Source organism: Peromyscus eremicus, chromosome 6, assembly GCF_949786415.1.
Source record: "Peromyscus eremicus chromosome 6, PerEre_H2_v1, whole genome shotgun sequence".
Classification (NCBI taxonomy): domain Eukaryota; kingdom Metazoa; phylum Chordata; class Mammalia; order Rodentia; family Cricetidae; genus Peromyscus; species Peromyscus eremicus.
In genome coordinates this window covers 33,902,458-33,930,150 of record NC_081421.1, presented here as the reverse complement: position 1 = coordinate 33,930,150, position 27,693 = coordinate 33,902,458, and the positions used below count along the sequence as shown (strand labels likewise).

The window sequence follows — 27,693 nt, the reverse complement described above, 5'->3', positions numbered from 1 at the left end:
TCATTAGAGATTTCTTTGATTTTTTTTTCTAGTATGGGCAACCACAGCTATGAGCTTTTCACCTAGAACTGACTGTTCTGTATCTGCTTCTGTTTTCATTTTCATTTAACGCTAGAATTTTTAAAACTTCTTCCCTGCTTTCTTCAAGAACTACTATTTATTCTGAATGTATATTGTTCCAGTTTGTGTTTTTAAGTTTCTATAGTTATTCTTGTTGCTGATTTCTAGATTTATTCCGTTATAATCTGCCAATAAATGGAATTATTTCAATTATTTTTATTTTTTAAAAACCACACTAAGAAATTATCAAAAAACACTATACTGCTTGGTGCAAAAACACAAACAAACAAACAAAAAACAAAACCTAACAAATTCATACACAAGGCTCAAGTAAATACAGAAACAATAGTCCCATGCAGTGACTATCTGTATTAACAAAAGAAAACACTGAAGAATTTTCACAAACTTGATGCATTTAATCTCCTTGCAACTCCGGATGCAGCAACTACCAAGGAACATGTGACAAACCTTGGCCGGAACTCCCAGAGGCCTCTGCGCCCAGCCATAGCCCACCCTCCGCCAGCCCCCCCCTCCCTCAGCCATCACAGGACGGTTGAACTCTCCCTGGCGGGAAGACCAGGCTAGGAGCCACTGTGAGCTCTTGTGTTTTTTGGTGAAGAGGTGAGAAATACGAGCTGCTATATGGTTTTGGAAAAACTTATGAAGTGCACTAAAATGAATTCAAACTTCTGATTTCGTGTAAGTCACTGTAAAATGCAAGTGTATCAGTTTAACCATTGTTCAGACTCCAAGGGAAGGGGGGGTTTAATGTGTAATAAAAAAGTAAAGCTCTGTCTATCATAGACTATAAGATCCAAAGTACCAAAGGTGTCACTAACTTAGATTTTACGATGAGTGTTTGTAGGTACGTGTGCGTAAACAGATAAAAACATGCCCATTGAGGAATTTCTTTGGGGCTGGGGGAGAAAGTGAGCTTCCACAAATTGCCTATATTTATTGTTACTTTATTTACAGGGTTTCTCTGTGTAGCTTTGTGCCTTTCCTGGAACTCACTTGGTAGCCCAGGCTGGCCTTGAACTCACAGAGATCCGCCTGGCTCTGCCTCCCGAGTGCTGGGATTAAAGGTGTGCGCCACCACCGCCCGGCCTTTGTTACTTTACTTTTTTTAAATATTTTCAAGATTCGGGGGGTGAGGGTACTACTCAGTAGGTAAAGTGTTTGCTTGTCAAGCATAAAGGCCTGAGTTTGGGTCCAGCACCCTTATAGAAATGCCAGGCACGGCGATGCTCCTGTTGTCCCAGCGCTAGAAAGCTTGGGTAGGAAGCTCTTAGGCTCAGAGGCTAAGTCTAGTCTTAAAAGTAGATAGAAGATTCAGAGAGACCAGCAGTTAGGAGCACTTGGTGCAGTCGCAGCAGAGAACTGGGGTTTGGTTTCCAGCATTCGCTTGTCGCCTCACAACCGCCTGTAACTCCAGGTTCAGTGGATCCAATGCTCTCTTGTGATCTCCCGGCCACCAAGCATGCACATAGTACACAGACCTACATTCGGATATTCGCACATACATGTAAAGTTAAAAAATAATTAAAGGAGCTGGAGAGATGGTTAACAGCACTTGTTGCTCTTCCAGGAGACCCACGTTGGGTTCTCGGCATTGACATGGTGGCTCACAATCATCCTTGACTCCAGTTTCAGAGAATCTGACACCTTCTTCTGGCGCTGCAGGCACCAGGCACACGTGTGATGCCCACACGACATACAGGTGAAACACTCATACACGCGCACAAAATAAATATTTTTAAGTAATTAAGGTAGGGAACAATATATGAAACCGTCAGACTGACCTCTGGCCTTCACATTGCTCATATATGTGTATAAACCACAAACATGTGCATTTGCACATACACAAATATTTGCAAGATTCAGAAATTATCGATTTTAACAAGAAATTAAACACGGTTGGAGATACTACATTCACAGTATATTACAAAACACACGCTGTGGAGGCAGAATCCCTAGGTTCAAATTCTTGTTTAGCCACCGATCTGCTGAGTGGCTTAGGTAAGTGTTTCTCTTTTTATTTATTTACTTTTTACACTGGTTGATGCGGGGACAGGTGCTTGTCACGTGTCACATGTGTGGAGGTCAGAGGACAACTTGTAGAGTCAAATCTCCCCTTCCATCCTGTGGGTTCTGGGGATTGAACTCATGACCTCAAGCTTGGCAGCAAGTGAGTGCATTTTACCTGCTAAGCCATCTTGCCAGCCCAGGATCCCAGGAATTTTTCTAATTCATTTTTTAAAAATGTAACTAGTGTGCAACCTACCTCACAATTCTATGAGGATTGAAATGAATTCAGCACATGCCCAGTGCTTAGAATAATAAAATATAATAATTGCATAGTAGGTCCTGAGAAAGCTAACTGTCAATTAAAAAAATATTTCCCCCATATAAGGATTTAAATAATATTTTCCAAATTGACTTTAATTCTCATGAAAGCCTATTTTACTAAAAATGACAGTAACAACTAAATACCTGGCTTCTGTCTATTTGACAGTGAAGGTGATGTTGTCTTCCTCTTGCTTAGACTGAAAGTTTGGTCTAAATTTGTTATATTTTTAGTACTACTAGCCTTTGTCCATTAATGTTGCTCTTTCCATTCAGGTATATCACCCTTGCACTGTTTTTCAATAGTTTGTAAATATTATCAATGATGCAAATAAAGAAATCGCCCTTATGAAGTTACTTTTGAATGGTTCATAAACTTTATGAACAAGATAAATATCAAATGTGATTTTATATAAAGTGATACAGATACAGACACTTCTGTATTTTACAGATTTACTATTTGTCTTGAAAGGATTTTACACTTTGGGGATGCAAAAGGGCAACATTAAAGACAATAGTGTAAGCTGCTGTAAAAATAAACAAGGTAGTAGTTCATTAAAATATATTATAAATGCAGTCATGCTTTTTTTCAAATAAAGGGAAGCTTCCAGGAATGTGGAAGGAAAAGAAGAAAAGGGATAGAGGATAAAAGAGTATAGAATGGATGAATATTATACATGCATATATATGTATGTGTGGAAATGTCATAATGAACCCCTTCATTTTATACTGCTAATATATACTAATATAGCAATATTAAATGATACGTTATAAAAGATAAGGTGAAAAGAGAGTCTGTTGTTATGTAAAGTCATTTAACTTTTAAAATGAGATTAAGAAACATTGTCTCATGGGTAGTTTCCTTCTGTCAAAAACATCAATTATTTTTAGAAATCTCTGTGCTTACATAAAAGGATGGACATTTGCCTTTTCTGTGCTGATACGATGTGGTAAAAATACTAAAGTACATTTGAAATTGGTGTGACTTATTTTAAAGATCAAAAAGAAAACCCACCTGCTATGGAGGAAGAGTTTGATGACTTAACCCAATCGTCTGAAACAGCCTCAGCATCCAGCAGGTTTCCTTCCCCTAATTATGAAGATCTCTTAAAGCTAATTGAACATCTGAGCCTGGAATGCAAAGGTAAGTCTGCTGTGTCTAGAGCAGCAGCTGCTGTGCATATTGCTTAGCACGGCTCCCCAGAGCACTGATGCACCTTAGTGCACGTCAGAGGCACACTATATATGTTTAAGGAGAATGAGAATCATGCACAGTTAGCCAGGAACTTCATTGTCCTACTGTATTTTCCTCAGCATGAATGGTACACCTGCTTTTTTAAGGCCACTGTTTCTCTCTTGAGTGTTTATTATGAATAGGTCAGGTTTGTCTCTACCTGGAAAACTGTGCATTTATTCTTACGGGTAACATTTTATATTTTCATGTTATTAAAATTTCCATGTGTTTGTGCGTTTTATATATATATATGTGGTCTATCATCTGTCTAACACACACACACACACACACATATATATGTTCATGTGTGTGGATATTTCTATTTTTATCAGTGTTTCATATATTTGATAAAATAATATTCACTTTGTAAAATAGCATTTTATTTTAACTAACACATAGGAAAGTATCTTTACTTATATTTATGGGACTTAGTATAGCATTTTAATACATATGCACAATGTATAATTACCAAAACATAGCTTTTGTATATCTATAACCTCAAGTATTTGCCATTCCTTTGCCATCAGAACATTGAAGACTCTTTCTCCTAGCTATTGTGAAATATTTAATTATGTTAAGCATAGCTATACTATTGTGCTATGTGGTCATAAAGTGATTCTTCTCATTCAGCTGCTTCGTGCCTCTTTATGTGCCTTGTATTTGCTCAGTGTAAGAGTGAGTAAATGTGACAACTTACAGTCCTTCATATACAAAATGAACTCATATACTTTATTTTCATATTGGTTTCTTGCTGACTCAGATTCTGGTAGCCTATTAAAAATCCGAGATACAGTTCACTCATATAAAATGTTAGTACAACTTAAAAATAGTCACTGCAAAGCACTCATGGGAAAACTTGGAACTATGGAAAATGAAGTGAGTGGCCTACAAAAGAAGCTCTCAGAAGCAGAACATGAAAAAATAAAGCAGGAGCAAGAACTCTGCAATCTACGGTATGACACCTTGATGTTAAAAATGTCTGAGGGTCAGGGGATAGCTTAGTGGTAGAATACTTTGCCTAGCATCGGTAAGACCCTCGGTTTTATCCCCATGGCTACAATAGGCGGGGGTAGGGAATCAAATTTTGAGCTGGTTGTAGTAGTGCTGCACTTGGACAGCAGAGAAAACTGAATCTCAAATTCAAGGCCAAAGGCAGTCTGGACTACATAAGGAAACACTGTTGAAAAAGATGGGGAAGAGAAGGAAGACAGGAGGGTGAGGAGGAGGGAGAGGAGAAGGGGGAAGAAGAAAAAAGCAGCTTTCTTAGTCTTGTTAAATATGAAATTTTGGCATTGACACAAGAAGTAAGCAATCACCTCAAAGGGAATAATTTATTCTGGAGCCAAATGTAAATAGCCATCGTCCAAAATACCAACATGGTCACAATTTTGTGGACTTTTTATAGTAAAAGAAAAGAGGAAATCACAAATTAAGGTATTTTTTCTTTATTCTTTTCTCATGCAATGCATCCTGACCACAGCCGCCCCTCCTTCCACTCTTCCCAGTTCTCCCCGCAACCTCCCCTCCCCCCAGATCTACTGCTCCCCTGTTTCCTATCAGGAAAGAGCAGACCTCCCAGGGATATCAACTGAACATGGCATAACAAGACTAGGCACAAGCTCTCATATTAAGGCTGGATGAGGCAACTCACTAGGAAGAAAAGGGTCCCATGAGCAGGCAAGAGTCAGAGACAATCTCACTTCAGTTGGTGGGGACATTAAGTAGCCAGATATGTAAAGTAGAGAAGTATCTGCTATTGAAATCATCTACTATTAATGGATTGATGCTAATCCATGTCTTTAATTCAAGTTGTAGATTTTTCCATGAAGTTGGGCACCCCTGAGTTTGGTGCATATATGTTTAGCATAGTAATGTCTTCTTGCTTATCTGTTCCTTTGATATGGATAAAGTTTCCATACTCTTTACATCTTCTGATTGGTTTCATTTGAAGTCAATTTTGTCATATATTAGGATAGTGACAGATGCTTGTTTCCTGGTCCCATTTGATTGCAGTACTTTGGTCCAGTCTTTCACCCTGTTTTTAAAGGCAGTGCCTGTCTTTAAAACTAAGATATGCTTCTTATAGGCAGCAGATAAGTGGGTTTTATCTCTGGATCCAGTCAGTCTGTGTCTTTTGATTGGAGAATTGAGGCTGTTGATATTTCAGGTTATTATTGAAATGTGTGTTAGTTGTGATTGTGTTGTTGATTTTTGGTCTTGTTTGTATTCTCAGCAGCATTTTTTGTTTTTTTTAGCAGTTAGGGCTTTGTATTCCTTTTTATAGTCTCTCTCCTATGTTCATGCTCTTCAGCCTGAAATAATGCTTCCTATATTCTCTTCAGGTCTGGTTTGTTGGATATACATTTTTTAGGCTGTCAATATTGTAGAAAGTTTTTTTTTTCCTTCAATCACGGTAGATAGTTTTGCTAAGTATATTAAACTCGGTTTGCTGTCATTGGTTTGGGGACTTGGTATGCATTGCTTTAGACTCTTTTGGCTTTCAATGTTTTCATAGAGAAATTAACTGCATTCTGATGGATTTTCATTTGTATCTGACTTGCGTTTATTTCTCTTGTAGCTTTCGATATACTTTCTTTGTTACTTAGTGTTTTAACAATGGCATGCTATGGGGATTTTCTTTCTGTTCTTGCCTATTTTGTGTTCTGTGTGCATCTTATATTCATATGAGTGTGTCTTTTCTTAGTTTGGGGACATTTTCTTCTATGATCTTGTTGAAGATATAGTCTGTGCCATTGATGGGATTCTTCTCCCTCAACTATGCCTATAATTCAAAGGTTTTTTTTTTAATGGTGCCCCACATTTCCTATGTGTTTCTTTTCTGTGTTTTTAATTTTTTCATGTTTGTTGTTTATTTGGTTTAGATCCACTATTGTACCTTCCAGACCTGACATTCTGTTTTCTACTTGATTCATTCTATTTGTTAGACTTTTGTTGTTGTTTGTTTTTGCTCTTTTTACTCTTTGGGGGTCTGCCACCCAGCTCCCAAATAAATCACACATGGAGCCTTATTATTACTTATGAATGCACAGCCTTAGCCTGACTTGTTTCTAGCCAGCTTTCCTTAACTTAAATTAACCTGTCTTTTGCCTCTGGACTTTTCCTGTTCTCTTACTTCTATAAATCTTACTCTTACTCTGTGGCTTACTGTGTACCTGGGTGGCTGGCCCCTGGAGTCCTCCTCCTTCTCTGGCTACTTCTTTTCTCTTCCAAGATTTCTCCTTCTATATATTCTTTCTGCCTGCCAGCCCCACCTATCCTTTCTCCTGCCTTGCTATTGGCCATTCAGAGCTTTATTAGACCATCAGGTGTTTTAGACAGGCACAGTAACACAGCTTTACAGAGTTAAACAAATGCAACATAAACAAAAGTAACACATCTTAAAATAATATCCTACAACAGGCTTTCCTTTAAGTTCTCTGGTTGAGCTATTGAGTTTTCAATTCCATCTTCATTTCAGCTTGAGTCTTCTCCAATGTTTCTATTTCTTTATTTAATTCAGTTTTCAAGTCCTGGATTGCTGCCTTAACTTCCATCAGCCTTTTATGTTTGTGTTTTCTTGGGTGTCACTCAGGTATTTATTCTCCTTAAGCTCTTTTCTTACCAAACTGTTTCTTTGTGTTGTCTTTAAAATGCTTGAATTCTCTGAGAAGGTTTATAATTGTTCTATGTCTTGGAGTTCTTCTAGATAATTCTCATTGGCAAACATGTCTACAGGACTGGTAGATTTTGGAGAGAAGACATCACCTTGATCCTTTATAGTTTGTATTCCTTAGGTGAGATCTGGGAATATAGACTTCCTTTCTTAGTTTTAAGTTTGTTATGGATGGAGCAGAGTTGGAGAGAGCAAAGATGTTGGGGCAGGATGGATCTAGAGATTAGAAATGGCAGCCAGGTGGGCAGAGGAGACTGGCGTGGTACACAGGATGTACTTCTTGTTCCAAGATGAGAGTGTGAGGATAGATAGGTCTGAGTGGGAAGGTTGGCCATAACTTGGGAGAGTCCTGTTGTGTGGCAGGTAGGTATGGAGGATACTGGGCCAAGCCTAGAGCTCCTCTGCAGTGAAGGCAGGGAAGGCCTGGCTAGACTGGTGCACTCATTGTAAGAGCAAGGCTAAATCTAGTAGACTGTAGAAAAGGTGTAGATGAAGAGGGCATGAGTACTCACCTGGATAGACATTCCATACATATGGAATGGAGTTGTGAAGGCTGCATGAAGGGTCCAGTGGGTAGATGATGGTAGAGTGGGTTTTGGTGGAAGCCTAGACATTGGCCGCAGTACAGGAGGAGGTGGTGGGTTCAAATGAGTCATATATACTGGGTTATGCATTGCAAAAAGGCCCATAAGCGACAAGCATCCCCCCCCCACTTTGGTGTGCTATAAGAGACAGAACACTTGATTTAGGTTCCTCTCTGATTTCTTTAAACTTTGTAAGGTGGCCAGTGTGTGCCTGTCTGTATTCATGAGTGTGTTACCTTGATGAAGGTGACAGCATTGTCTGCCTCTGCTGGTGTCTCACTTGATATTCTCCCTGACTAGTATTGGGGTCACTAACTGCTTGAAAACCTGTGCCCAGTTTGTGTGTGTTTGAAAATGAAGGGGCAACAGTAAGCAAGAGTACTTCAGAGGAGGGTTAAATAGATACTTTTAGGATAAATCAATATACAACGAGCCCAGCAAAACAAATATTTTCTAACAAAATGTTTTCCTAACATAAGCATTTTTACACTGCAGATTTGCTTTAAAACAAGAAGTGGAGAAGAGAAAAAGTGCTGACTGGGTTTATGAAAAAATTAAGGGGCAGCTAAGAGAAAAAGAAGAGCAATGTAATAAAGAAATTAAAATGAAACAAAAACTTGAAATCCGTGTTAGGGAACTGGATGTGGAATTGAAGACTGTGAGAAACAATCTTAATGAAGTAAGTTAATCATACGTTTAAAATTATATTTTGCTTTTATTTTATTTTTAAAGGGATAATATTACTTATCCATTTGAATAAATTGAATATAAACACACATAATCATATGTTTATTTACATATGGGGGCATGATCTGAGAAATATCCTTGGCATATTGATCTGCAATCATCAAAAATGTGCACTCACACAAGTGTAGAACATCTAGCTCTTCACCCGGGCAATGAAATCTTATTCTTGTGGCATCTTTGAGAGGAATGAAGACTTTCTTGGCTCTCTTTTTATGCTTACTAGGGAGGCTTAGGTCATGCAAACTCAGTTGTGTCCACAGCCACTCTGAGTCAGTAGGTTCGAAGTTCATTGTTTCCTGTGTACAAAGAATGAGGAAATGTAGACATAGAAAAAATAAGGAAAATACAGATTCATTAAGGAAAATTGAGAATGAATTCACAATAGGACAGGCTCCACATGAGAAATGCCCTTGTATTGCTCTGACCATTTGTGTTGCGCTTGTCTTTCATAGATTTTATAGAGAGAATACAATGGAGACTGAGGTAGGCTCTACTGTAGTTGAAAATTTTCCTGTGTCCTGCTTGGTCCACAGCCACTCAGACCCCAATAAACACACAGAGGCTTATATTAATTACAAACTGTATGGCCATTAGCTCAGGCTTATTACAGACTAGCTCTTATATTTAAATTAACCCATAATTCTTATTTTGTTTAGCCACATGGCTTGGTACCTTTTCTCAGTTCTGCCTTGTCATCTTGCTTCCTCTGTGTCTGGCTGGCGACTCCTGGTGGCTGCTCTTCCTCTTCCCAGAATTCTCATTGTCTGCTTACCCCACCTACACTTCCTGACTGGCTACTGGCAAATTGGCATTTTATTAAACCAGTATACAAAAGCATTATCCCACAGCACTCTACAGGGATTGGTCATTTTTGTGCACATAATGGGCCTAACTAATGAGAAGTCTATATGCCCTATGCATACTGTCTCGGCTCTACCAAAGAGCTTTTCATCCATGCAAGGAAGGAAGTCACATGTGGTACATGACTAGCTGGTTACCCACCATACCTCCTGCCTCTTATGTGGTCTGTGACTAACAATACTATGTATGTTTTAAATAATATAACGTCCATGAGAGTGCTAGTAGTCATCTAGGGGATTGGCAAGCTCATTCCCTGGGATGAACAAAGAATTGAGTGAGCATCTAGGAAAAAACAAAAGACCAAGCAATAGAGAAAACAAGAAGGCAAAAAGCATCCCCTTGAGATGGGAGAGGCCTAAGGCTGGGAGTCTGTTAAATAGGCTTTGGATTGGATAGTCCATGGTCGTCTAAGTCCTTCCTGTTCCCCTATTGGTCATACAAAGTCCAAGTAGAAGGTGCAGTGGTGCAGTAAGGATAATGAAACAATGTTACTCATCTAGGACTTAAATGGTGGTTTTATGGAGTACTAGCACCCTAGGGACCTCTGTTGGATCCATTCAGAGCTCAGCTTGCACCTTTCTTCCTCTAGTATCATCTTCGAGTATCTTACTTGAGACTGACATTCTTGAGCTCACCATGTAGCCTAAAACGACCTTAACTCCTAATCCTCCTGCCTCTACCCTCTGAGTTCTTGCATCACCAGCATGTACCACAGTCCTCGATTTGACAGTACATTCCGGATGGAACCCAGGGCCCCAGGCAAGCACTCTGCTAACTGAGCTGTATCCCTAGCACCAAGGTTTTGATTTTACTGTTGAAAAAGCTGGCTGTCATTTATGCAATTAAATGTTGGGTAATTAATGTGGGAGGCAGGTTCTTGTGGATTTTATCTGCTCTTTGAACATTTTTTCATAGTTTGTCTCTTAATATGGTTTTAGACCCACCCACCCCCATCTTACCAAGTGGTATAAGAATAAAACCTTCTCTAAATGTGTCTAGGCTGTAGAGGAACGAAATGGCATTGAAAGGCAGCTTTTGCAAGAACAGAATGCCAGAATCTTACAGGATGAGATCCTGGCAAATCACCTTCACAAACAAAAGGAACTAAAAATGGCACAAGAGAAAATTAGTTCTCAGGTATTTTCTTCAGTCACTTTCAAGTCTTGTGTATGGAATTGTATGTGTACATGGTTTCCAAAAACAATTAGAGGGCTCATGAAATGTACAGAGCACTTTTCAAAATCCTATGTGGATATACTTAATATACATACTTTGATGTGGGAATAGCTTTTTTAGCAAATTGGATAAAGTAGTGTTAATTCAAGTCCAGTTGTCTATAACATAGTAATGACATTCACAGTGGCCTCATCCAAGTCAATTTTAGACAGCCTGGAGTAATGTCTTTCACAATGACCTCATCCAAAGAATGGGTTTTAGAATTTCCCATAAGAATTCATTTTTATATGGTCACAAAAGCCTTGCTGGTAACAATGTATCATCTGCTTTGGGACTGTGATTTCTCCCTCTTGATCTGGTAATGGAGAGATTTGCTTATTTGTTCCAACACTTGGTAAAGAGAAAAAGCACAGTTAGGAGAGATCATATTTTAGATGTCATTTCCTTCTTTTCCAGAAGAGTAACGGTTTGCTCTGATTCTTTATTTCAGTACAAAGAGCTTTTGACAGCAACGATATATTGTAATGTAGACAGAGAACCATGTTACCACTAAGTTTCACACAGAACAAAGGCTTTTGTTTCTGTGCTGTGATTTCCACCGTGGTGGCTGGAGTCCAGGGCTTCACACACGCTGTACAGTTGCTCTCACAGTGAGGCATATCCCTAACCTCAGAACTGGACATATTTAGTTCATACACGTATTTCAAGATGACTCTTCAGAAAGGCTGTTATAGCTTTCTCAAAAAGTATTTAAAGCATTTGAAAGATGAGGCATTTCCCTTTCCTTTTAGGCATATCTTTAAAGCACAGAAATAGGAACAATTATAGTACTTATATTCAAGGTAAATCAATGAGAAAATTATCTAGATTTTGTCAGTGGAGTGTTAAAAAGCAACTTTATTTAGATATAACAGACACACTAAATAGTTCATACATTTAACATATAGAATTCATTGTTTCTTAATATACACACAGAGTTTCATAACCATGTCTAGCACCATAGGCAATTTTAGAACATTTTTATTACTTTGAAAAAGAAACCATTCACTCTTATCTGGGAAACCCCTAGGGACTAGTCCCTCCCTCTACTCCTGTACTAGAAACCCACCAACCTGTTCCTTGTCTCTTTAGTTTCCTTTTTCTCAGCACATAGAGTCCCATATATAGTCCTTTTGTGTGGCTTATTTATCTTAAAATATGTGACTTGTGCTATTCCAAATGTCAGCCCTTCTTTCCTTCTGTTTATTGTGGGTCTGCACCACTTATCCATCCGTGGGCTGGGAGATGCCAAGGCTCCACTTGCTGGCTGTCTTAGTTACTTCTCTTTACTGGGAAGAGACATGACTGAGGCACCTTACAGAAGAAAGACTTTAGTGGGGCTTACAGCTTCCGAGCTGAGTCCATGACCATCCTGGTGGGGAGCATGGCAGCAGACATGGTGCTGAAGTAGTAGCTGAGAGCTCACACCCCTACCCACAAAAAGAAGTAGGGAGGGGGACTAATTATGAGTAGCATTTCTCCTAATCCTTCCCAAACTGTTCTGCCAACTGGGGACCAGGCATTTAAATGTACGAGCCATTCTCACTCTTTCATATATTATAGGACCAGCCTTAATATTATGCTACCCCAGGGTGCCCAGAAGTGACACTACCAGCGGTGTGGGAATGAATCTAGATACATGGAACTCTTTTGTCCAACTCGTTTATTCGTCCTCCATGATCATTCTGTCCAACATTCCGCCCTCTTCTATTGGGAATTGTCTATATCTTTCCCAAGCCAGCACATCTTCATGTTTATAATACACATAAGAATTGTAAGGTCCCTACCAGAAGCTTCCTGGCAACTTCATTTGCAACCCCAAAAGGGGAAAAGAATAAAGGCAGAGTTAGACAGGAGCTGAAATAAATCAGAGAAGGAATTTATGTGCTAGGAATATATCCTTACTGTGGTTAGGTGAAAACATTACGAGTCTATCATAAATGTGCTCAAATTATAAACTTACAGGTGATAAGGTGAAGAAATCTATAAGTCACTAAAAATAAAACTGCCACTGTTTTTATCTGCTACCAGTTTTCTGACAGGGCGGGGGAGGAGTACTGATAGTTAGTCAATCTGCATCACAGCTTGAAGCACCTGGTGAGAGGAAAACTTTTTGATCTAAGAAGGTGCTATGGGGCAGTGGAAGATTTGGACTTGATTTGCACAGGAAACAAAGCTATGCACCTAGGAGCCAGGCACTTGGCCTGGGAGCCATGTTGTCTCTGAAAGGATGTTTTACCTAGTTCAGGGGCTTCAGGCGCCTAGCAGGTGGTCTGGTAGCATTTGTTCCTCTCTTATCTTTTAATGCTTTGTTTGGGGCTGGCCCAATCTTTGGATGTGGCTAAAAGGAAATATTTGCAAAAGGCAGATACCCAATTCAAATGCTAAAAAGGGAATCAAATGGGGAGCTCAGAGCCAGAAGGTTCTGCCTATGTGACTTTATCCAAGTACTTTGAGCATATATGCCCGAGATGGAGGTTCACACACATACACACATTCTGGGAGAATTATGAGCACAAGGAATTCATAGCAAGATGCAGCTGAATATTAAAGCTATGTAACACCAAATATTCCGTGATAAGTGGCTTTCCATTTGACAGACCCTTGGCCGGTCAAAGTATAGCTCTAATACACAGCTGAATCTCTATAATATATTCTTGTGGCCCACAAGATCACTCAAACCACCAAACTGGCTATTACTGAGAATGCTGCCATGGGCTCTCATTTATGAAGTATAATATGCATATCTCCCTACTTCTGGATTTTATTCTCAGAGTTATATACGCTGGCTTTACCATTTCTCTTCTTCTGCTCTTTCTGACCTATTCTGTTTGTTTGTTTGTTTGGTTGGTTGGTTGGTTGGTTGGTTGGTTGCTTGATTGCTTGCTTGCTTGGGAGCACAAGGTCTTATGTTGCAGCCCAGATAGATCTGAAACTCAATATACAGGCTGAGTAGGCCTGGAACTTGTGGTGATTCTCCTCCCATCCTCCCAAATGCTTGCATTCCAGGTATAAACTACCACACAAGGCTAGATGTCTCATTGTTAAATAAATTGTAAATATATGCACTTAACAATTGTTAGGATAAGAATAACTCTTCCATTAAGTCAGCAGACTACACAGATGCTTGCAGAGCCATATTTATTGTAGCATTATTCACAGCAGTCAACTTAAGGAACCAACTTAAATGTCCATCAATACATCAGTGGATAAAGGGAAAAAATGGCATGTTACACACTGGAGTTTTATTATGCCATAAAAAAGAACAAAATATATATTCATGTGGTGCATATGAATGTCATGAAAGTGGTAGGCAGACTATTAGGGGAATTGAAGGAGCTACCCTAGCCTAAAAAGGAAGGAGAAAGACAGAAAAGGACATTGACTGGGGTTAAATGTGGTCAAAGCATATGATATACACAGATGAAAATGATTTTTGAAACTCACCTCTATGCACAGTAAAAATATGCTAATAAATAAAAGAAAAAGAAAAAAATGACATTCTTCATAATATTATAGCAATCGTTTATTTAAGACACTGACATAATAAGACTCTCATTTCAAATGTTATGGAATTAAATATAAAATTAATAGCACTCACTTTAACAGTGAAAAATTGTTTTGCATTTTTCTCACTATGGATAAAGAATGAGAGTTGCCATCATTCTTCATTATGCAATTGGAGCTGGGATTTATAGCTGTATAGTAATTTACCAGCTAAAATGCTCTGGATACAGCTTTTCTGATATGCCATCATTCCGTATAGTCTTCAGTATTCATCAGAGTCACGCTAAAGCATCCCAGCACAAACAGTGACTGGGAATGAAATGATTCAGCAATCTTACTGCAGTCCAATATGTTTAGGCCGTTGGCTCTAGCTTGCCTCTGATGATCATGCCACTTGCATACTACTTAATTCAAGAGGAAGCATTTGCACTGTTCTTCATCATCGCTGTCCACCAAGGAGGCCTGAGAACAAATGGGCTGTAAATAATGATAAGTGGACAAAGGTACCATTGGTTAGTGTTGTTAATGGCTTCATGGGGTATTAAGAATGTATTCTGTGCCGGGCGGTGGTGGCGCACGCCTTTAATCCCAGCACTCGGGAGGCAGAGGCAGGTGGATCTCTGTGAGTTCGAGGCCAGCCTGGGCTACCAAGTGAGTTCCAGAAAAGGCGCAAAGCTATACAGAGAAACCCTGTCTCAAAAAAACAAAAAAAAAAACAAAAAAAAAAAAAAAAAAAGAATGTATTCTGGGCCTCACAGTCCCCATTTCTTGCACTTCCTAGAAGGAAAGAATGATTCCATCCTCTTCACATAGATTATTTCTTCCATTGGTGTGCCACTTACCTAGAACATCAAGTTTTAATAAACATAAAGTACAATAATAATTTATCAACCTGTTTAAGTTCTTTATGTATACCCTGTAATTACTAGTATTGTCTCCATTTTACAGAGAAGACACAGACATGGAAAGATAACTTACTTGGTATCACAAAGCTAGTAATAGTTGAATTTGGGGTTCAGACTCAGCATTTAGACTTCGGCGTAGATACTGGACGTATCGTTTAAATTACTACCATCATTGGAATAGCTACATTCATTTATATCTGTATGGGCATTTCAGATCACACATAAGGTGGCCTTTGGAATACAATGATTTCAATTTTCACCACAAGGAATGTATTGTTTTCCTCCTTTTTATCCATTTTGTTGTTTTCTGTGTTATTAGGCTTGAATGCAAAATGTCTCCCACAGGCTCATGTGTTTAAATCCTTGGTCTGCTGTGAGAAGTTACGGAACCTTGAGGAAGTGAGGCCTAGATGAAGGAAGTGGGTTACAGGGAGGTGGGTCTTGAGGCATATTGGCTGGCCTTGCTTCATTTCTAGTCTCCGCTTCCTGATTTGTAGAAATGTAGCAAACTGTGCTGCAAGGTCTTGCCAGCACGTACCCAGCTGCCCTGCCTTCCTCCCATAAAACAGAGATAAAATAAATTCCTCTTCTCCTGAGTCACTTTGGCAGGTTTTATATCATGGTACTGAGGAAAGAAACTAACACCGAAAAATGGTACCAAGAAGTGGGGCTACTGCTGTAATAAACCCGGTCATGAGGTCCATGGGCCTTTGGAACTGGTTTACCTGAAGAATACGGGAGAATTTGTAGCTCGGGGCTAAAGAAGCCTTAGAAGGTTGTAAGTAGGGTTAGTTTTTTCAGTAGATGATGACAACAAATACAGAGACCCACAACCAGTCAATATGCATAGTGTAAGGGATTGTGGGGTGCTCAGCTCTAAATGGGACATCTATATCACATTCTGTCCTCCAAAGGTTCAGAGTTCACTGCAGAAAGGGGGACAGAAAAATTGTAAGAGTCAAGGTAATAAGTGCCTGCTGCAAAACAGTGTTTGCCAGACATGACAGGGCCACTGAACACATGAAGTCACAGAGGCAGTGACTATGGCATCCACAAGGCCTGCAAGAGATCAAGCCCCCAGAATCCCAGTGTGGAAAGATGAAGTTAGCATGTCCCTCTGCTGCAGGTCGGCTAGGTTGTGGGCAGCTGCCTCAGGCTCCTCCACCACAGCTGTAAGCCTCTTCCACCACCACATACCTTACTCACCATGATGGAATGTATTTCTCAAACCATGAGTGAGCCCAAATGAATCCTCCTAATTATTTCTGTAAGGTATTATGCTAGAGTGACATAAAAGTAACTAATACAATAAAATATAAATCAAAAACAGTGGTTCTTTTCAGTCCAGGTATCAACAAATATTATTATTATTATTATTATTTTGGTTTTTTGAGACAGGGTTTCCTGTGTAGCTCTGTGCCTTTTCTGGAACTCATTCTGCAGCCCAGATCTCGAACTCACAGAGATCTGCCTGCCTCTGCCTCCCAAGTGCTGGGATTAAAGGCGTGCGCCACCACCGCCCGGCTATCAACAAATGTTTTAAAGGACTACTAGCATCGTTTAGGCTCTGTAAATCATAAGATCCCTGTGTTTTGTTGTGAAGAATTATTTTGCATATATCTGTACTAATTTGGATAATTTTGCAGTTGCAACAACAAAAATAGTAGCTATACACAGTCTTCAGGTGAAGGGCTTATGGTGTCCACTGAAATTTTACAACAAAAACCCAGAATGAGCATATTTACCCCTGATGATTAGTAAAGGATGTTTTCCTTTATTTTAGTTGCAAGAAGCACTGGACCAACACATAGAGCCTGCACAATGCATTAAGAAGATGCACGACTGCATTCAGAAGTACAAGGCAGCATGCAAAATGACTTGAGTATTTACAAAGCAAATTAATAGTATGGTTTGAGATTTAGACCAGTCATGACAGTTTCTGAGGTTTAGTCTTAATTTACTTGAAATGCACAATTGAGGCTTGGGGTGCACTTCAGCAGCATAATAATTTTTGCACGCTTTACCTAAATGTTGCACATCATCTACAAATCATAGCTAGAAAAATGATACATTTATTTTACTTTTTTGTTTTGTTTTGGTTTGGTTTTGGTTTTTTTGAGACAGTGTTTCTCTGTGTAACAGCTCTGGCTGCCCTGGAATGTGCTCTGTAGACCAGGCTGGCCTCGAACTCATAGAGATCTGTCTGCCTCTGCCTCTAGTTACTTTTTAATGTTTAAGAATTTAAATAATTATTATTCAAGATGTTTGTTGAGAAATTGTGAGATGTTTTTAAAATTGGCATGTGAGAGTAACTATTTTAAAATGTGCATTATAATAGACTTGGACTTGAAAACTGCAAGTTAAAAGCTACAGCAAAAAAACAAGCAGAGAAAATTGAACAGTTAAAGGAAAACCTACTAAGGGAAATTTTGGTAAGTTATTCTCTTATTCCTTATAATAATGAAAAGAAAGTTTTATTTCTCTAGTATTTGGAATATTTTAGGCAGTAGGGCATTTTCATTGGTAAACACACTTGCATTCATACCAATACATAAAATTATTTTAGTAACACAAATAGTATTCTTTGTGGAAGTTTTCTGACATCATAAAATTAATGATTTGGGTAGTAAATTTTAAATAAAAATGTTGTGAGAGTCTAAAGCCAATTTGTACGCTCTACGTTTTCAGCCACTCACCCCCTGAAGGACACGTCAGCGTCTTCCATGTTTTGATTATTGATATTCCATGTTTTGATTATTATTGATAATGCTTCTCTTACCAGGTTGTTTTGTAAATAATGTGTAAAATTTAGGTACAATGTACAAGAGGAATACATTTCTTTTATTAATGTAGCTATTATTGTTATGGCTATGATGATTTTTGTGGCATAGTGATTGAACCTGGGACCTGACAGATGCGAAGCAAGTATTATTAGCACTGAGCTACATACCAAGCCTAAACTATGCATTCAAAGTATGTGTTTGAATCGCTGCTTGGCTTTTAGAACAACTTTTAAAATTATAATAAAATAATTATTGGATCTAGAATTTGGGTTAACTAAATTTTGTAGTTATCCATTCTAATCTGAGCCTTTCCCACAAGAATTTGATAATGAATTTCTTATAACTTATATCTCATCAGGAATGAGTACTAGGTCATTATATAAACATTTTTCCCAGAGGGCAGTGATTTGATCTTTGGATTTTAGAAAATAATTTTTATATTCATCAGTGATCATTAGCCTAAGACTTAACTGTCCAGTCTTAGAAAAAAAAAGATGTTGTTCAGTGTGTCAATATAATCATGTATATTAAAAACTCTATGAATGTTTCCCAAGAAGAACAGAATTCTGTCATTCATGCCCTCACCTGCAGAACTTAAGATTGTAAGTTTGCAATATAAACACTCAATTGGAACAATGAAGTAGTTGCTCCCAGTGGGTGGTTTTTAAAGTCACAATTACTAGGTTCTTACAATTTCACTATAAAACTACAGTTATCACAGCGTTAGGTTTGGGTATGGAGTCTTTCTCCCTGCTCCCATCTACTGCACACAGGCCTTGCATGCTAAGGAATTGATCACCAGCTGATGGATCCAGCCACTGAAGGAAGTGGGTCATCATGGCACTAGTTTTATTAATGGACTAACACACTCATGATTCATGGCTGGTCTAATTGAAGGAAGTATGTCACTGGGGGCACATCTGTCCTTGGCCTCAACATTGTTTCTCTGCTCTGTGGCTTCCATTAAGCGAGGTTTCTCCTCTGTAATACATTCAGGACACCACACATTTGGCCTAACTTCAGGCATAAAATGACAGGGTCAAGTGATTAAGGACTGAAACCTTTGAAACCATGTTGCAAAATAAATCTATCTTCTTTTTTTTCCCAATTAATTGTACCAGGGGCAGGGACACCTGACCAGTAGAATACTAGTACCAAGAAGCAGAGAGATTGCTGTGTCAAAAATCTAACCATGTGGTTTGTAGGCACTGGAACCAGTTTGTGTGAAGAATTTGGAAATGTTTGAAAAAGCAGCTTATAGAACCTTTAAGAGAACTTTTGTCTGGGAGCTCAGAAGACTAGAATGTGAAGAGTATAGGCTGTGTTCATGAAGTTTCCAATATGAACAAGGACTCCATTGTGGGTTAGACTTGAGGGCTTTCATGTTTTTTTCTTACAAAGAGCATGTTCTCATTTTGTTCATGGTCTAAGACTGTATGACACTAAGTTTAAAGTGATAAATTAATTTAACTGGTGGAAGAAGAAATTTCTAGGCAGCATGACATTCAGGCTGTTGCATCACTGTTGCTAGCTGGATTTAACCAGGTGTTTACTAAAAGCTAGGAGCAAAAATATGACGGGACAATTTTTAAAATTTTGTAGTTATGCCTGTGTAAAGCTGGGGTGAAGGAAGGCATCATATCTGCAGAGATAAACACCATTTAAAAAGAAGCCAGTGAGCAGGGCATGGTGGCACACATCTTTAGTTCCAGCACTCAGGAGGCAGAGGCTGGCAGATCTTTATGAGTTCAAGGTCAGCCTGCTCCATTTAGTGAGCCAAGGCTACATAGTCAGACCATCTTTTAAAAAAAAAGCAAAAGCAAACAAACAAAAACAACAAAAATAACTATATAAAAAAAGAAGCCAAGTATTTTTCACTAGGACAATCAGAAAGATATCTTGAGATCATTTCAGTTATCAGCAAAACCACCACAGCAGTAAATGGGTGAAGGTTATAAAAGGGTAAGTTCATGTTAAAAAGACTTGAGAATTGAGAACAACTTGACACACTTCTGACACAAAGCTGCCTAAGATATTGTTTCCCAGAATTCCTTACACGATGCTCAGCTCATAGCTGTGAGTTTGCTTGCAACTTAGAATCCAACTAGTCAACAGAAAGTTGTTGGAACTATTGAATGTACACAAAATACATTTTGTATTATGACAAGGCCATGAGTCTTTAGGGGCCAGAGGGAGAATATTACAGCTTGGATAGGTGGTATCTCCCAAAGCCTCATATGTTAAAGGCTTGTGCCCCAGCTGATGGGTCCAATCACTTATCAATGATTGGCTCATAGAGGTGCTAAAATCAACAATAGATTAATGCATCCATGGATTCATAGCTGAATATGGTATAAAGATGTGGGGCCTACTTGGAGGAAATAAGTCACCGGGAATGCACCTTTGACAAATGGATCTGTCTTCTTTAAAAGTGAATATAGATGCCATAAGAGGCTTTCTTCTAAGGGGTAACTTCATGTTAAGACAAAACTGTAGAAAAATAACATTTTTGTAACAAAGATAATGGATATGAAGACCATATTTTTGTGACTTTGGTGACTTTTTCCTTGTTGACTTTCTGAGTAACAACAATGTTGTAAGAATTAATTAGAATGATACTTTGTTCCAACTAAAATTGTATCAGATTTTACTTGTTTTCTATTAAACTGTTCTCAACCCACTTGCCTCAGCACCAAAGCATATTATTTTATGTCTACAGAATGATGATCTTACTGCAAAACTGGAAACTGCATCTTCCAAATGTCAACATCTACAAAAAGAAAATCAGCTGCTTCAGCAGGAGTTACTGTCTATGAAAACCATACAAAAGAAATGTGAAAAATTAAAGAAGCATAAAAAGAAATTAGAACAAGAAATAGTTAACCTCAAAAGTCACATGGAAAAGAATATGATAGAATGTGGTCAAATAGAACAGTATAAATGGGAAATTGAAGAGAAAACAAAGCAGGAGTTAGTGCAAAAATTAAAACAAGTCAACCTATTTTTGCAGGTTAATTATATACAATATGTCTCAATTCTTTTTACTGCAAGTTATGTTTTCGGTGTATATGCTGTATGTGTTCCTTCTACTTCTTTTGTAGCAATCTGTTTTATATATTTTTAAGAAATGTGGAAAAGGCCAGAGGTTAGGGAGGACCAGATTGAAACAGTGTCGTTTGGACACAGCCAGACAGCTGAACTCACAAACTCACAGCAGATGTGACAGCCTGCAAAAGACATGGACAAAATCGAGCCAGTCATCATTTAACATGAAGTGGGGCGGGGTTCTTGAGCTCCTCTCCCAACTAAGGAACTATGGACAGTTGATGGCTTCTAGGGAAGAGAGAGTAAGTTTTCAGAGGGGATAGTCAATCATGATCCAGTAGATAGCCCTGACACCCATGAGTATATGAACAGCACAAATGGGTACATTTGTATTTTTAAGAAAAGAAAGACAATAAGAAATTAGATGTAGGAGGACTTGAAGGGAGGGAGGGGATGGATATGATAAAATACGTTAAAAATGCATTCTATGAAACTCTCAAAGAACACAAATGTTATATTAGAACTTTTGGAAGGCAGATAATGCCTGTTTTCCCTTGTTCCATTGGTATAACTGAACTGACAACACAAAATTATTTTTCTTAGAGAATCATTTGGTATTTAAGACTAGCTGGCATAAAATATGATTTAGGAAGAAAAAATATGGCACAAAATTGCACTTTGAATTATACTTAAGTTACCTTGTTCAACTTTAAAAATTGTCAGATTGTGTGAGTATGAACAGCGAATAGTATTGATCTGAGGCCATAGTTCATTGTTAGAGCACATGCTTAAGCACAAGTATTCAACCCTCAGCACCACAAAAAATTATAATGGTAACACATAAATGAATGATTCCATTTTTAAGTTCAAGTTTAATGTAATTCATGTGAATGAAAAATATTTAGAATTTAGCATCATTTTATATATTTAAAGTACATCTGTGAAATAATTGGTCAAAACTAAAGGAAACAGATACATAAGAACTGTATGAGCAATAGTAACTTTTAAACTGTTTCCTCTCCACTTGCCGTAGACACAAGCCGCCTATGAAGACAAGCTGGAGAAGTTGAGGCACAAACAGAACGCTTCTGTACGAACGCAGATGAAGCTCAGAATACGGGATCTGGAGTCTGAATTCTCTAAAATGAAGAGTCAAGTAGATTGTAATCAAATAGAAATGGAAAACTATAAGCAGCTCTACCTAGAAGAAGTCAAAATTAGAAAATCATTGTCAAATAAACTAAGCAAGTAAGTCAGAACATCACACAAGATAAATCAAGCTTATTAACTTGTCCCTAGGACATGGTTTTTAGTGAAGTCAGTTACAGCAATTGGTGGGATGTGAAAAGTAACACCAGGATATAAATTTGGAGGCTAGTGCTGGCCTCACATGGGCAGTGCCCCTCCCCCACAAAAGTTACAAAGGAAAAGAGAATATAATTTTAGAAAATAAAATTAGCAAAATAACTTATCCTTAAGGGACTGGAGAGATGGCTCAGTGTCTAAGAATGCAGACCGCTCTTGCAAAGCCCCTGAGTTCAGTTTCCAGCATCCTCATTGAGCAGCTCACAGCACCTGGAATTCCAGCTCCAGGGAGTCAATGCTTCAGACTCTGCCAGCACCTGCAGTCATGTGAGCACACCTATTCCTTTTTAAAAATTTACTTTTAATAACTTCGTCCATGTCAACTTATATGTCCTCTTCTTTCTACATGGCTTTTTATCCTGCTTTATGCTCTCCTATAGTTAACCTGGCATAGTCTAAAGCTCTGTATTTCATAACACTCTTGTTACCAATTTTCTGGTTAGCATCCTCTCAAAAAGAAACATTAATAAGGTTGGAAAACGGGCTGGAGAGATGGCTCCAAGGTTAAAAGCACTGGTTGCTCTTCCAGGGGTCTTGAGTTCAATTCCTAGCAACCACATGGTGGCTCACAACCATCTATAGTTTGATCTGGTGCCCTCTTCTGGCCTGCAGGCGTACATGCAGTACAGAACATTGTATACATAATAAATAAATTTTTTAAAAAAGTTGGAAAATTACAGCTTAAGCCCATAAATCCTGGGATACTATTACTGTTGCACTGGGCACATCCTAGTCTCTGGGAAATGAACTTTCCGTGATTAGGTTTTTTGCTATTTCCACTCGAGGGTCCCTAGATATATATGGTTTTTTTTTTTGTACCCAAAAGCGTAGTTTGTCACAGGAAAACATCAAGGAAAGTATAATCTGGAAAATGAGAAGACAAAATTTCTGATTGAGTGTAGGGCTGAGTGGAGATAAAAAGGCAGAGCCCACCTCTAAGGTCTTGGTAAACGTGTGATGGCTGCTTTGTCCTTTGAGATGCTTGAGCAGTGCGTGGTCTCTGTCTCAGCCATCTTCTCTCTTCTAGAAGTTGTTCCTCTGAGTTGTTTTTCACTGCCACACACTTACAATGGTCAGAATGTGCATGTGGTGAAAGAAAAATGCCTTTAATGGATGGTTTTTAAATCTTTATGTTGATTTACTAAATACATGTATTTCTGACTTTCTCTCTCTTACCTTCAACAATCTCACAAAGTAGATTGATGACTAAAGCCAGGCAAACTAACTTACTCATCATTTCGCTGTTAAATATTCATGTATTTCTAGTGACATCAGGAATCCTGTGCATAGGGCTTTTCCAGATCTGCTGTCTCGCCCATTGGGCCATGTATCGTCAACAGACGTCTCTCTCCTCTACACTGTTTGAATTGTCTGCTAATTAGAAATTCCCCTAGAAATACATATGCTTCTTTAGAGCAGTTTAAACCCTGTATTTAGATACAGTGTATATGCTCTGACACAGTTTGGGTACTAAGATACTGCTTACTGAGGAATTTCATTAACCACTTTAAAATGTGCATTATTTAGGATCCACTTAGGAAAGTGAGGTGTGAATAATTTGTCTTTGCACTCTTCATAGAACAGATGAAAAGCTAGCGGAAGTCAAGACCAAACTTCTCCTGGAGAGAAAACAGAACAGGGCTTCACAATATAGCACCATTGACACAAGATCTGTCCTGGAGTCCACTTGTCCTAGAGACCTTAGTAATAGATTGTTCATTCCAAGAACTTTCTCTGGAGAAGATGTAATGGTTCCTACCTCAAACCTCTGGCATTCAGTTGAGACCACGGAAAACTGCAAGACCAAGGTCGGTTTTATTTCTTTCCTTTCTTTAGAACCATTTCTGGCATAGTTCTTTTTCATTTCAGACATTACTAAGTTATTTAATTGGCTTGTGCATATTGAGTGAACACAATGTATACTCATGAAGAAAGAAAACAGAAATTTGATCATTTTCAGAAGTTCAGAAGCTCTCATTTGCAAACAGCACTCATTTGTTAACTTGAGTTCTCAGATGTAACTAACAGGTAGATTTTTCACCTTCTTTTAAGATTACTAGCTCGCTGGTTTAGAAAATGAATGTGATAGCCAAACACTGAAGGTTTGTTTTGAAATGCTTTGGCTTTCCTTGTAAATGATTTTACTTTCTGCTTCTATATTAGTTTCAGGTTTTTTTTTCCCTAGTTGAGTGAAAAATAGCATTAGAATTTTAATGGAATTGCATTGACTCATGGTTTGCTTTCTATAACATGGCCAAATTCACAATATTAATTCTGGTGACCGATAAGCCCTGTGACATCTTTTCATCTCCTATTGCCTTCATTAATTGTTTCTTGGCGATTTTAAGTGTTTCACTGTAAACTCTCCACTGTCACCTTCCTTGTCCACTCAACTTTGTATGCTCCTCCCCCTTTATCAGCCATCAAGTCCAATTAACCCAGGTATTCATGAATGTGTAGTGAGGTAAGTCTGCAGTGGTAATAATCTTAAAGAAAACCGACTCTCTCACAGCAGTTGTCAACTGCAATAGTTTCTCTGATAGATGTTGTTGTTGGTTGGTCTTTGGTCTTTTGGGGGGCCCTCCACCCAGCTCCCAAATAAATCACATATGGAGGCTTATTCTTAATTATCAATGCCCAGCCTTCGCTTGGCTTAGTTTCTAGCCAGCTTTCCTTAACTTAGCCCATCTATCTTTTACCTCTGGGCTTTTCCTTTTCTCTAACTTCTGTAAATCTTACTCTTACTCCGTGGCCTGCTGTGTAGCTGGGTGGCTGGCCCCTGGAATCCTCCTCCTCCTCTGGCTGCTAAATCTTAGCTCTCTCCTCCCAGATTTCTCCCTCTATATATACTCTCTGCCTGCCAGCCCCACCTATCCTTTCTCCTGCCTTGCGATTGGCCAGTTCTTTATTAGACCATCAGGCGTTTTACACAGGCACAGTAACACAGCTTCATAGAGGTAAACAAATGCAACATAAACAAAAGTAACACACCTTAAAATAATATTTTACTACAGCTAGAGGTGGAACTTCATTCCCCTCCCTCATTGCCATGATATCTCTTCTGGCTGGAGTGTCCACCAGTCTTATGTATACTGTCATAACCACTATCAAGTTATGTGTGTAGCTGGCTGCTTTGTCTGGAAAATACTGGTTCCTTGTACTCATTCACCTCCTCTTGCTTTTACAGTCTTTACGCCCCTCTGCCACGATCCCTTAGCCATGGGAGAAGAGGGTGCAGGATAAATGTGCCATTTAGGGCTGAGCATTCTGCAGGCCCTTATTCCATGACCCTTGGCTGTTGTGAGTCTCTGTGTTAATTGCTATCTACAGCAAATATAAAGCTTTTCCATGAAGGTTGAGGAAATGCATTAATCTATATGTTAAGTCATTAGAAGACAGTTTAACATGGTATCCATTTGCCAGAAGAATAATAGGTTCTCTTCTAGGACCCAAGACCTGTCTAGCCACAGGTTCTTGGGCCAATAATGGTGGCATATATGGATTTTATCTTGTTGAACAGTACTTAAATCCAATCAGAAAGTGGTTGGTTACTCCCAGAATGTTTGTGCAATGATAGCACTGATGAATATTATCTAGCCAGGCCAGTTACAATGTACCTCAAAGGGTTTCACACCCAGGTAAAACTGATGATTACCTTCTTCCTCTAGCAGCAGACATAGCATGTTCTAGTACTATGAAAGCTAGCCAGTATGAATAAAGTTTCCATATCAGTACCAGGTTGATTTTTCCATGCTCTATGACTCAAGAATGTGTTGTCTTTAGCAATAGGGTCTAGTTCTGGGGATAACCAAGATCAGTGTCCAAGTCTGTAATGTTGGGTTCTTTGGAAACTTAATGACCAACAACTCATAGAGAAGTAACTCATTCCTGGGCCTGGGTTTGTTTTTATTTGTTAGACTGTGGTGTCGAGTTAGGGGCACTGTTGCCATGTTATAGAATAACTCCTCGTGTTGACTTTTTTCTGCACATGTATAGATATACTTTAGTAACTGCATTTGTAGGCTTCCGTATGACATTTTTGAAGTCTTTAGTGTTATTTATCCTTTGCAATTTCTTTCTTTTATCCTACTCTCTGTTTCTTCACCCAAATTAACCCCCTTCCTGTTCCATAATTCCCTCTTAACCTTTCATAAACCTGCATTATATATCCTCTCTGTTGAAAGCATCTCCATGGGCCCTTAGTAATTTCCTCACCTTGATGAATATTCCAAATAAACACATATATTGAAAGATTCAAGATGACATCCACAAATGAGAAAAAAAAATGTAGTGTTTGCATTTCTAGGCCTGTGTTACCTCACTCTTAATGAATTTCATTTGAAAAAAAGTTGCAAATAAGCCGGGTAGTGGTGGCGCATGCCTTTAATCCCAGCACTTGGGAAGCAGAGCCAGGTGGATCTCTGTGAGTTCGAGGCCAGCCTGGGCTACAGAGTGAGTTCCAGGAAAGGCACAAAGCTACACAGAGAAACCCTGTCTCGAAAAACAAAACAAAACAAAACAAAAAGTTGCAAATAAAAAAATTACACATTTATTTTTCTAAATAGCTGATTAATATTAATTGTGTAAATATACTACATTTTCATTATCCATTCATGACCCGATCTAGGCTGTTGCCATGTCCTGGCTATTATGAACAGAGCAGCAGTTGTAGTGGGTAGCCATTCTAGCTTTGATCTGGAAGTTCCAACCCCCATTGAGACTTCGGCAACTGTCACGCCTACAAGGCGGGGCCAAGGGAGGCGCCTGGAGACCTGAGATCGGGATGGGCGGCGCACTGACTCGGTTCAGGGACCTTGGATGGTGAAGGTGGGCCAAGCAGAGCTCCAGAGAACACTGCTGGACTGCGATACACCTTCCCCAGACCCCGCGACCTACCTATTCCTTAACTTGTAAGTTATGCCATTAAATAAATCTCCTTTTAACTACGTGGAGTGGCCATAATAATTTCACCAATAGCGGTGAACGTGGACACACAAGTATCTCTACAGTAGGACATAGAGTCCTGTGAATATATGTCCAAGAGTGGTATAGCTGGGCCATGTGGTAGATCTATTTACAGCTTTTTGAACAAACTCCACCTAATTTCTATACGAATTGCATCAGTTTGCACTTTCGACAAGAGTGAATAAGTGTTCCCATTTCACTACATCCATGTCACCATTTATTAACATTTGGGTTTGGGGTCCTAGCCATTCAACATAATTTTAATTTCTATTTCCCTGATGGCTAAGGATGTTGACTATTTTCAAAAGTGTTTCTCAGCCATTTGTGTTTCATCTTTTAAGAAATTAGCCTATAATTTTCTCTTTTTGTTTAGTCTTTGTTTTGATAGCAGTAGATGCCTCCT

At 38.8% G+C, this 27,693-nt stretch overlaps 1 protein-coding gene across 5 annotated transcripts in view; it reads left to right on the top strand.

Annotated features, from left to right (window-relative positions):
• The first annotated feature begins 565 nt into the window (after positions 1 to 565).
• The window catches only part of LOC131913026 (ankyrin repeat domain-containing protein 26-like), a 42,644-nt gene continuing 15,516 nt past the window's right edge, over positions 566 to 27,693 (top strand). For 2 of the 5 annotated variants that reach the window (XM_059265367.1, XM_059265366.1), the window contains exons 1-10: positions 566 to 681; positions 3,404 to 3,550; positions 4,401 to 4,593; positions 8,393 to 8,576; positions 10,505 to 10,642; positions 16,916 to 16,986; positions 17,471 to 17,564; positions 20,635 to 20,925; positions 21,994 to 22,208; positions 23,905 to 24,133. In XM_059265367.1, coding sequence (XP_059121350.1) covers positions 3,427 to 3,550; positions 4,401 to 4,593; positions 8,393 to 8,576; positions 10,505 to 10,642; positions 16,916 to 16,986; positions 17,471 to 17,564; positions 20,635 to 20,925; positions 21,994 to 22,208; positions 23,905 to 24,133 — 1,539 coding nt within the window. In that variant the 5' untranslated portion in view covers positions 566 to 681; positions 3,404 to 3,426. Of the gene's footprint in view, positions 682 to 3,403; positions 3,551 to 4,400; positions 4,594 to 8,392; positions 8,577 to 10,504; positions 10,643 to 16,915; positions 16,987 to 17,470; positions 17,565 to 20,634; positions 20,926 to 21,993; positions 22,209 to 23,904; positions 24,134 to 27,693 lie in introns of those variants that run through there. The other 3 variants (XM_059265372.1, XM_059265368.1, XM_059265369.1) reach the window with 3 other exon arrangements.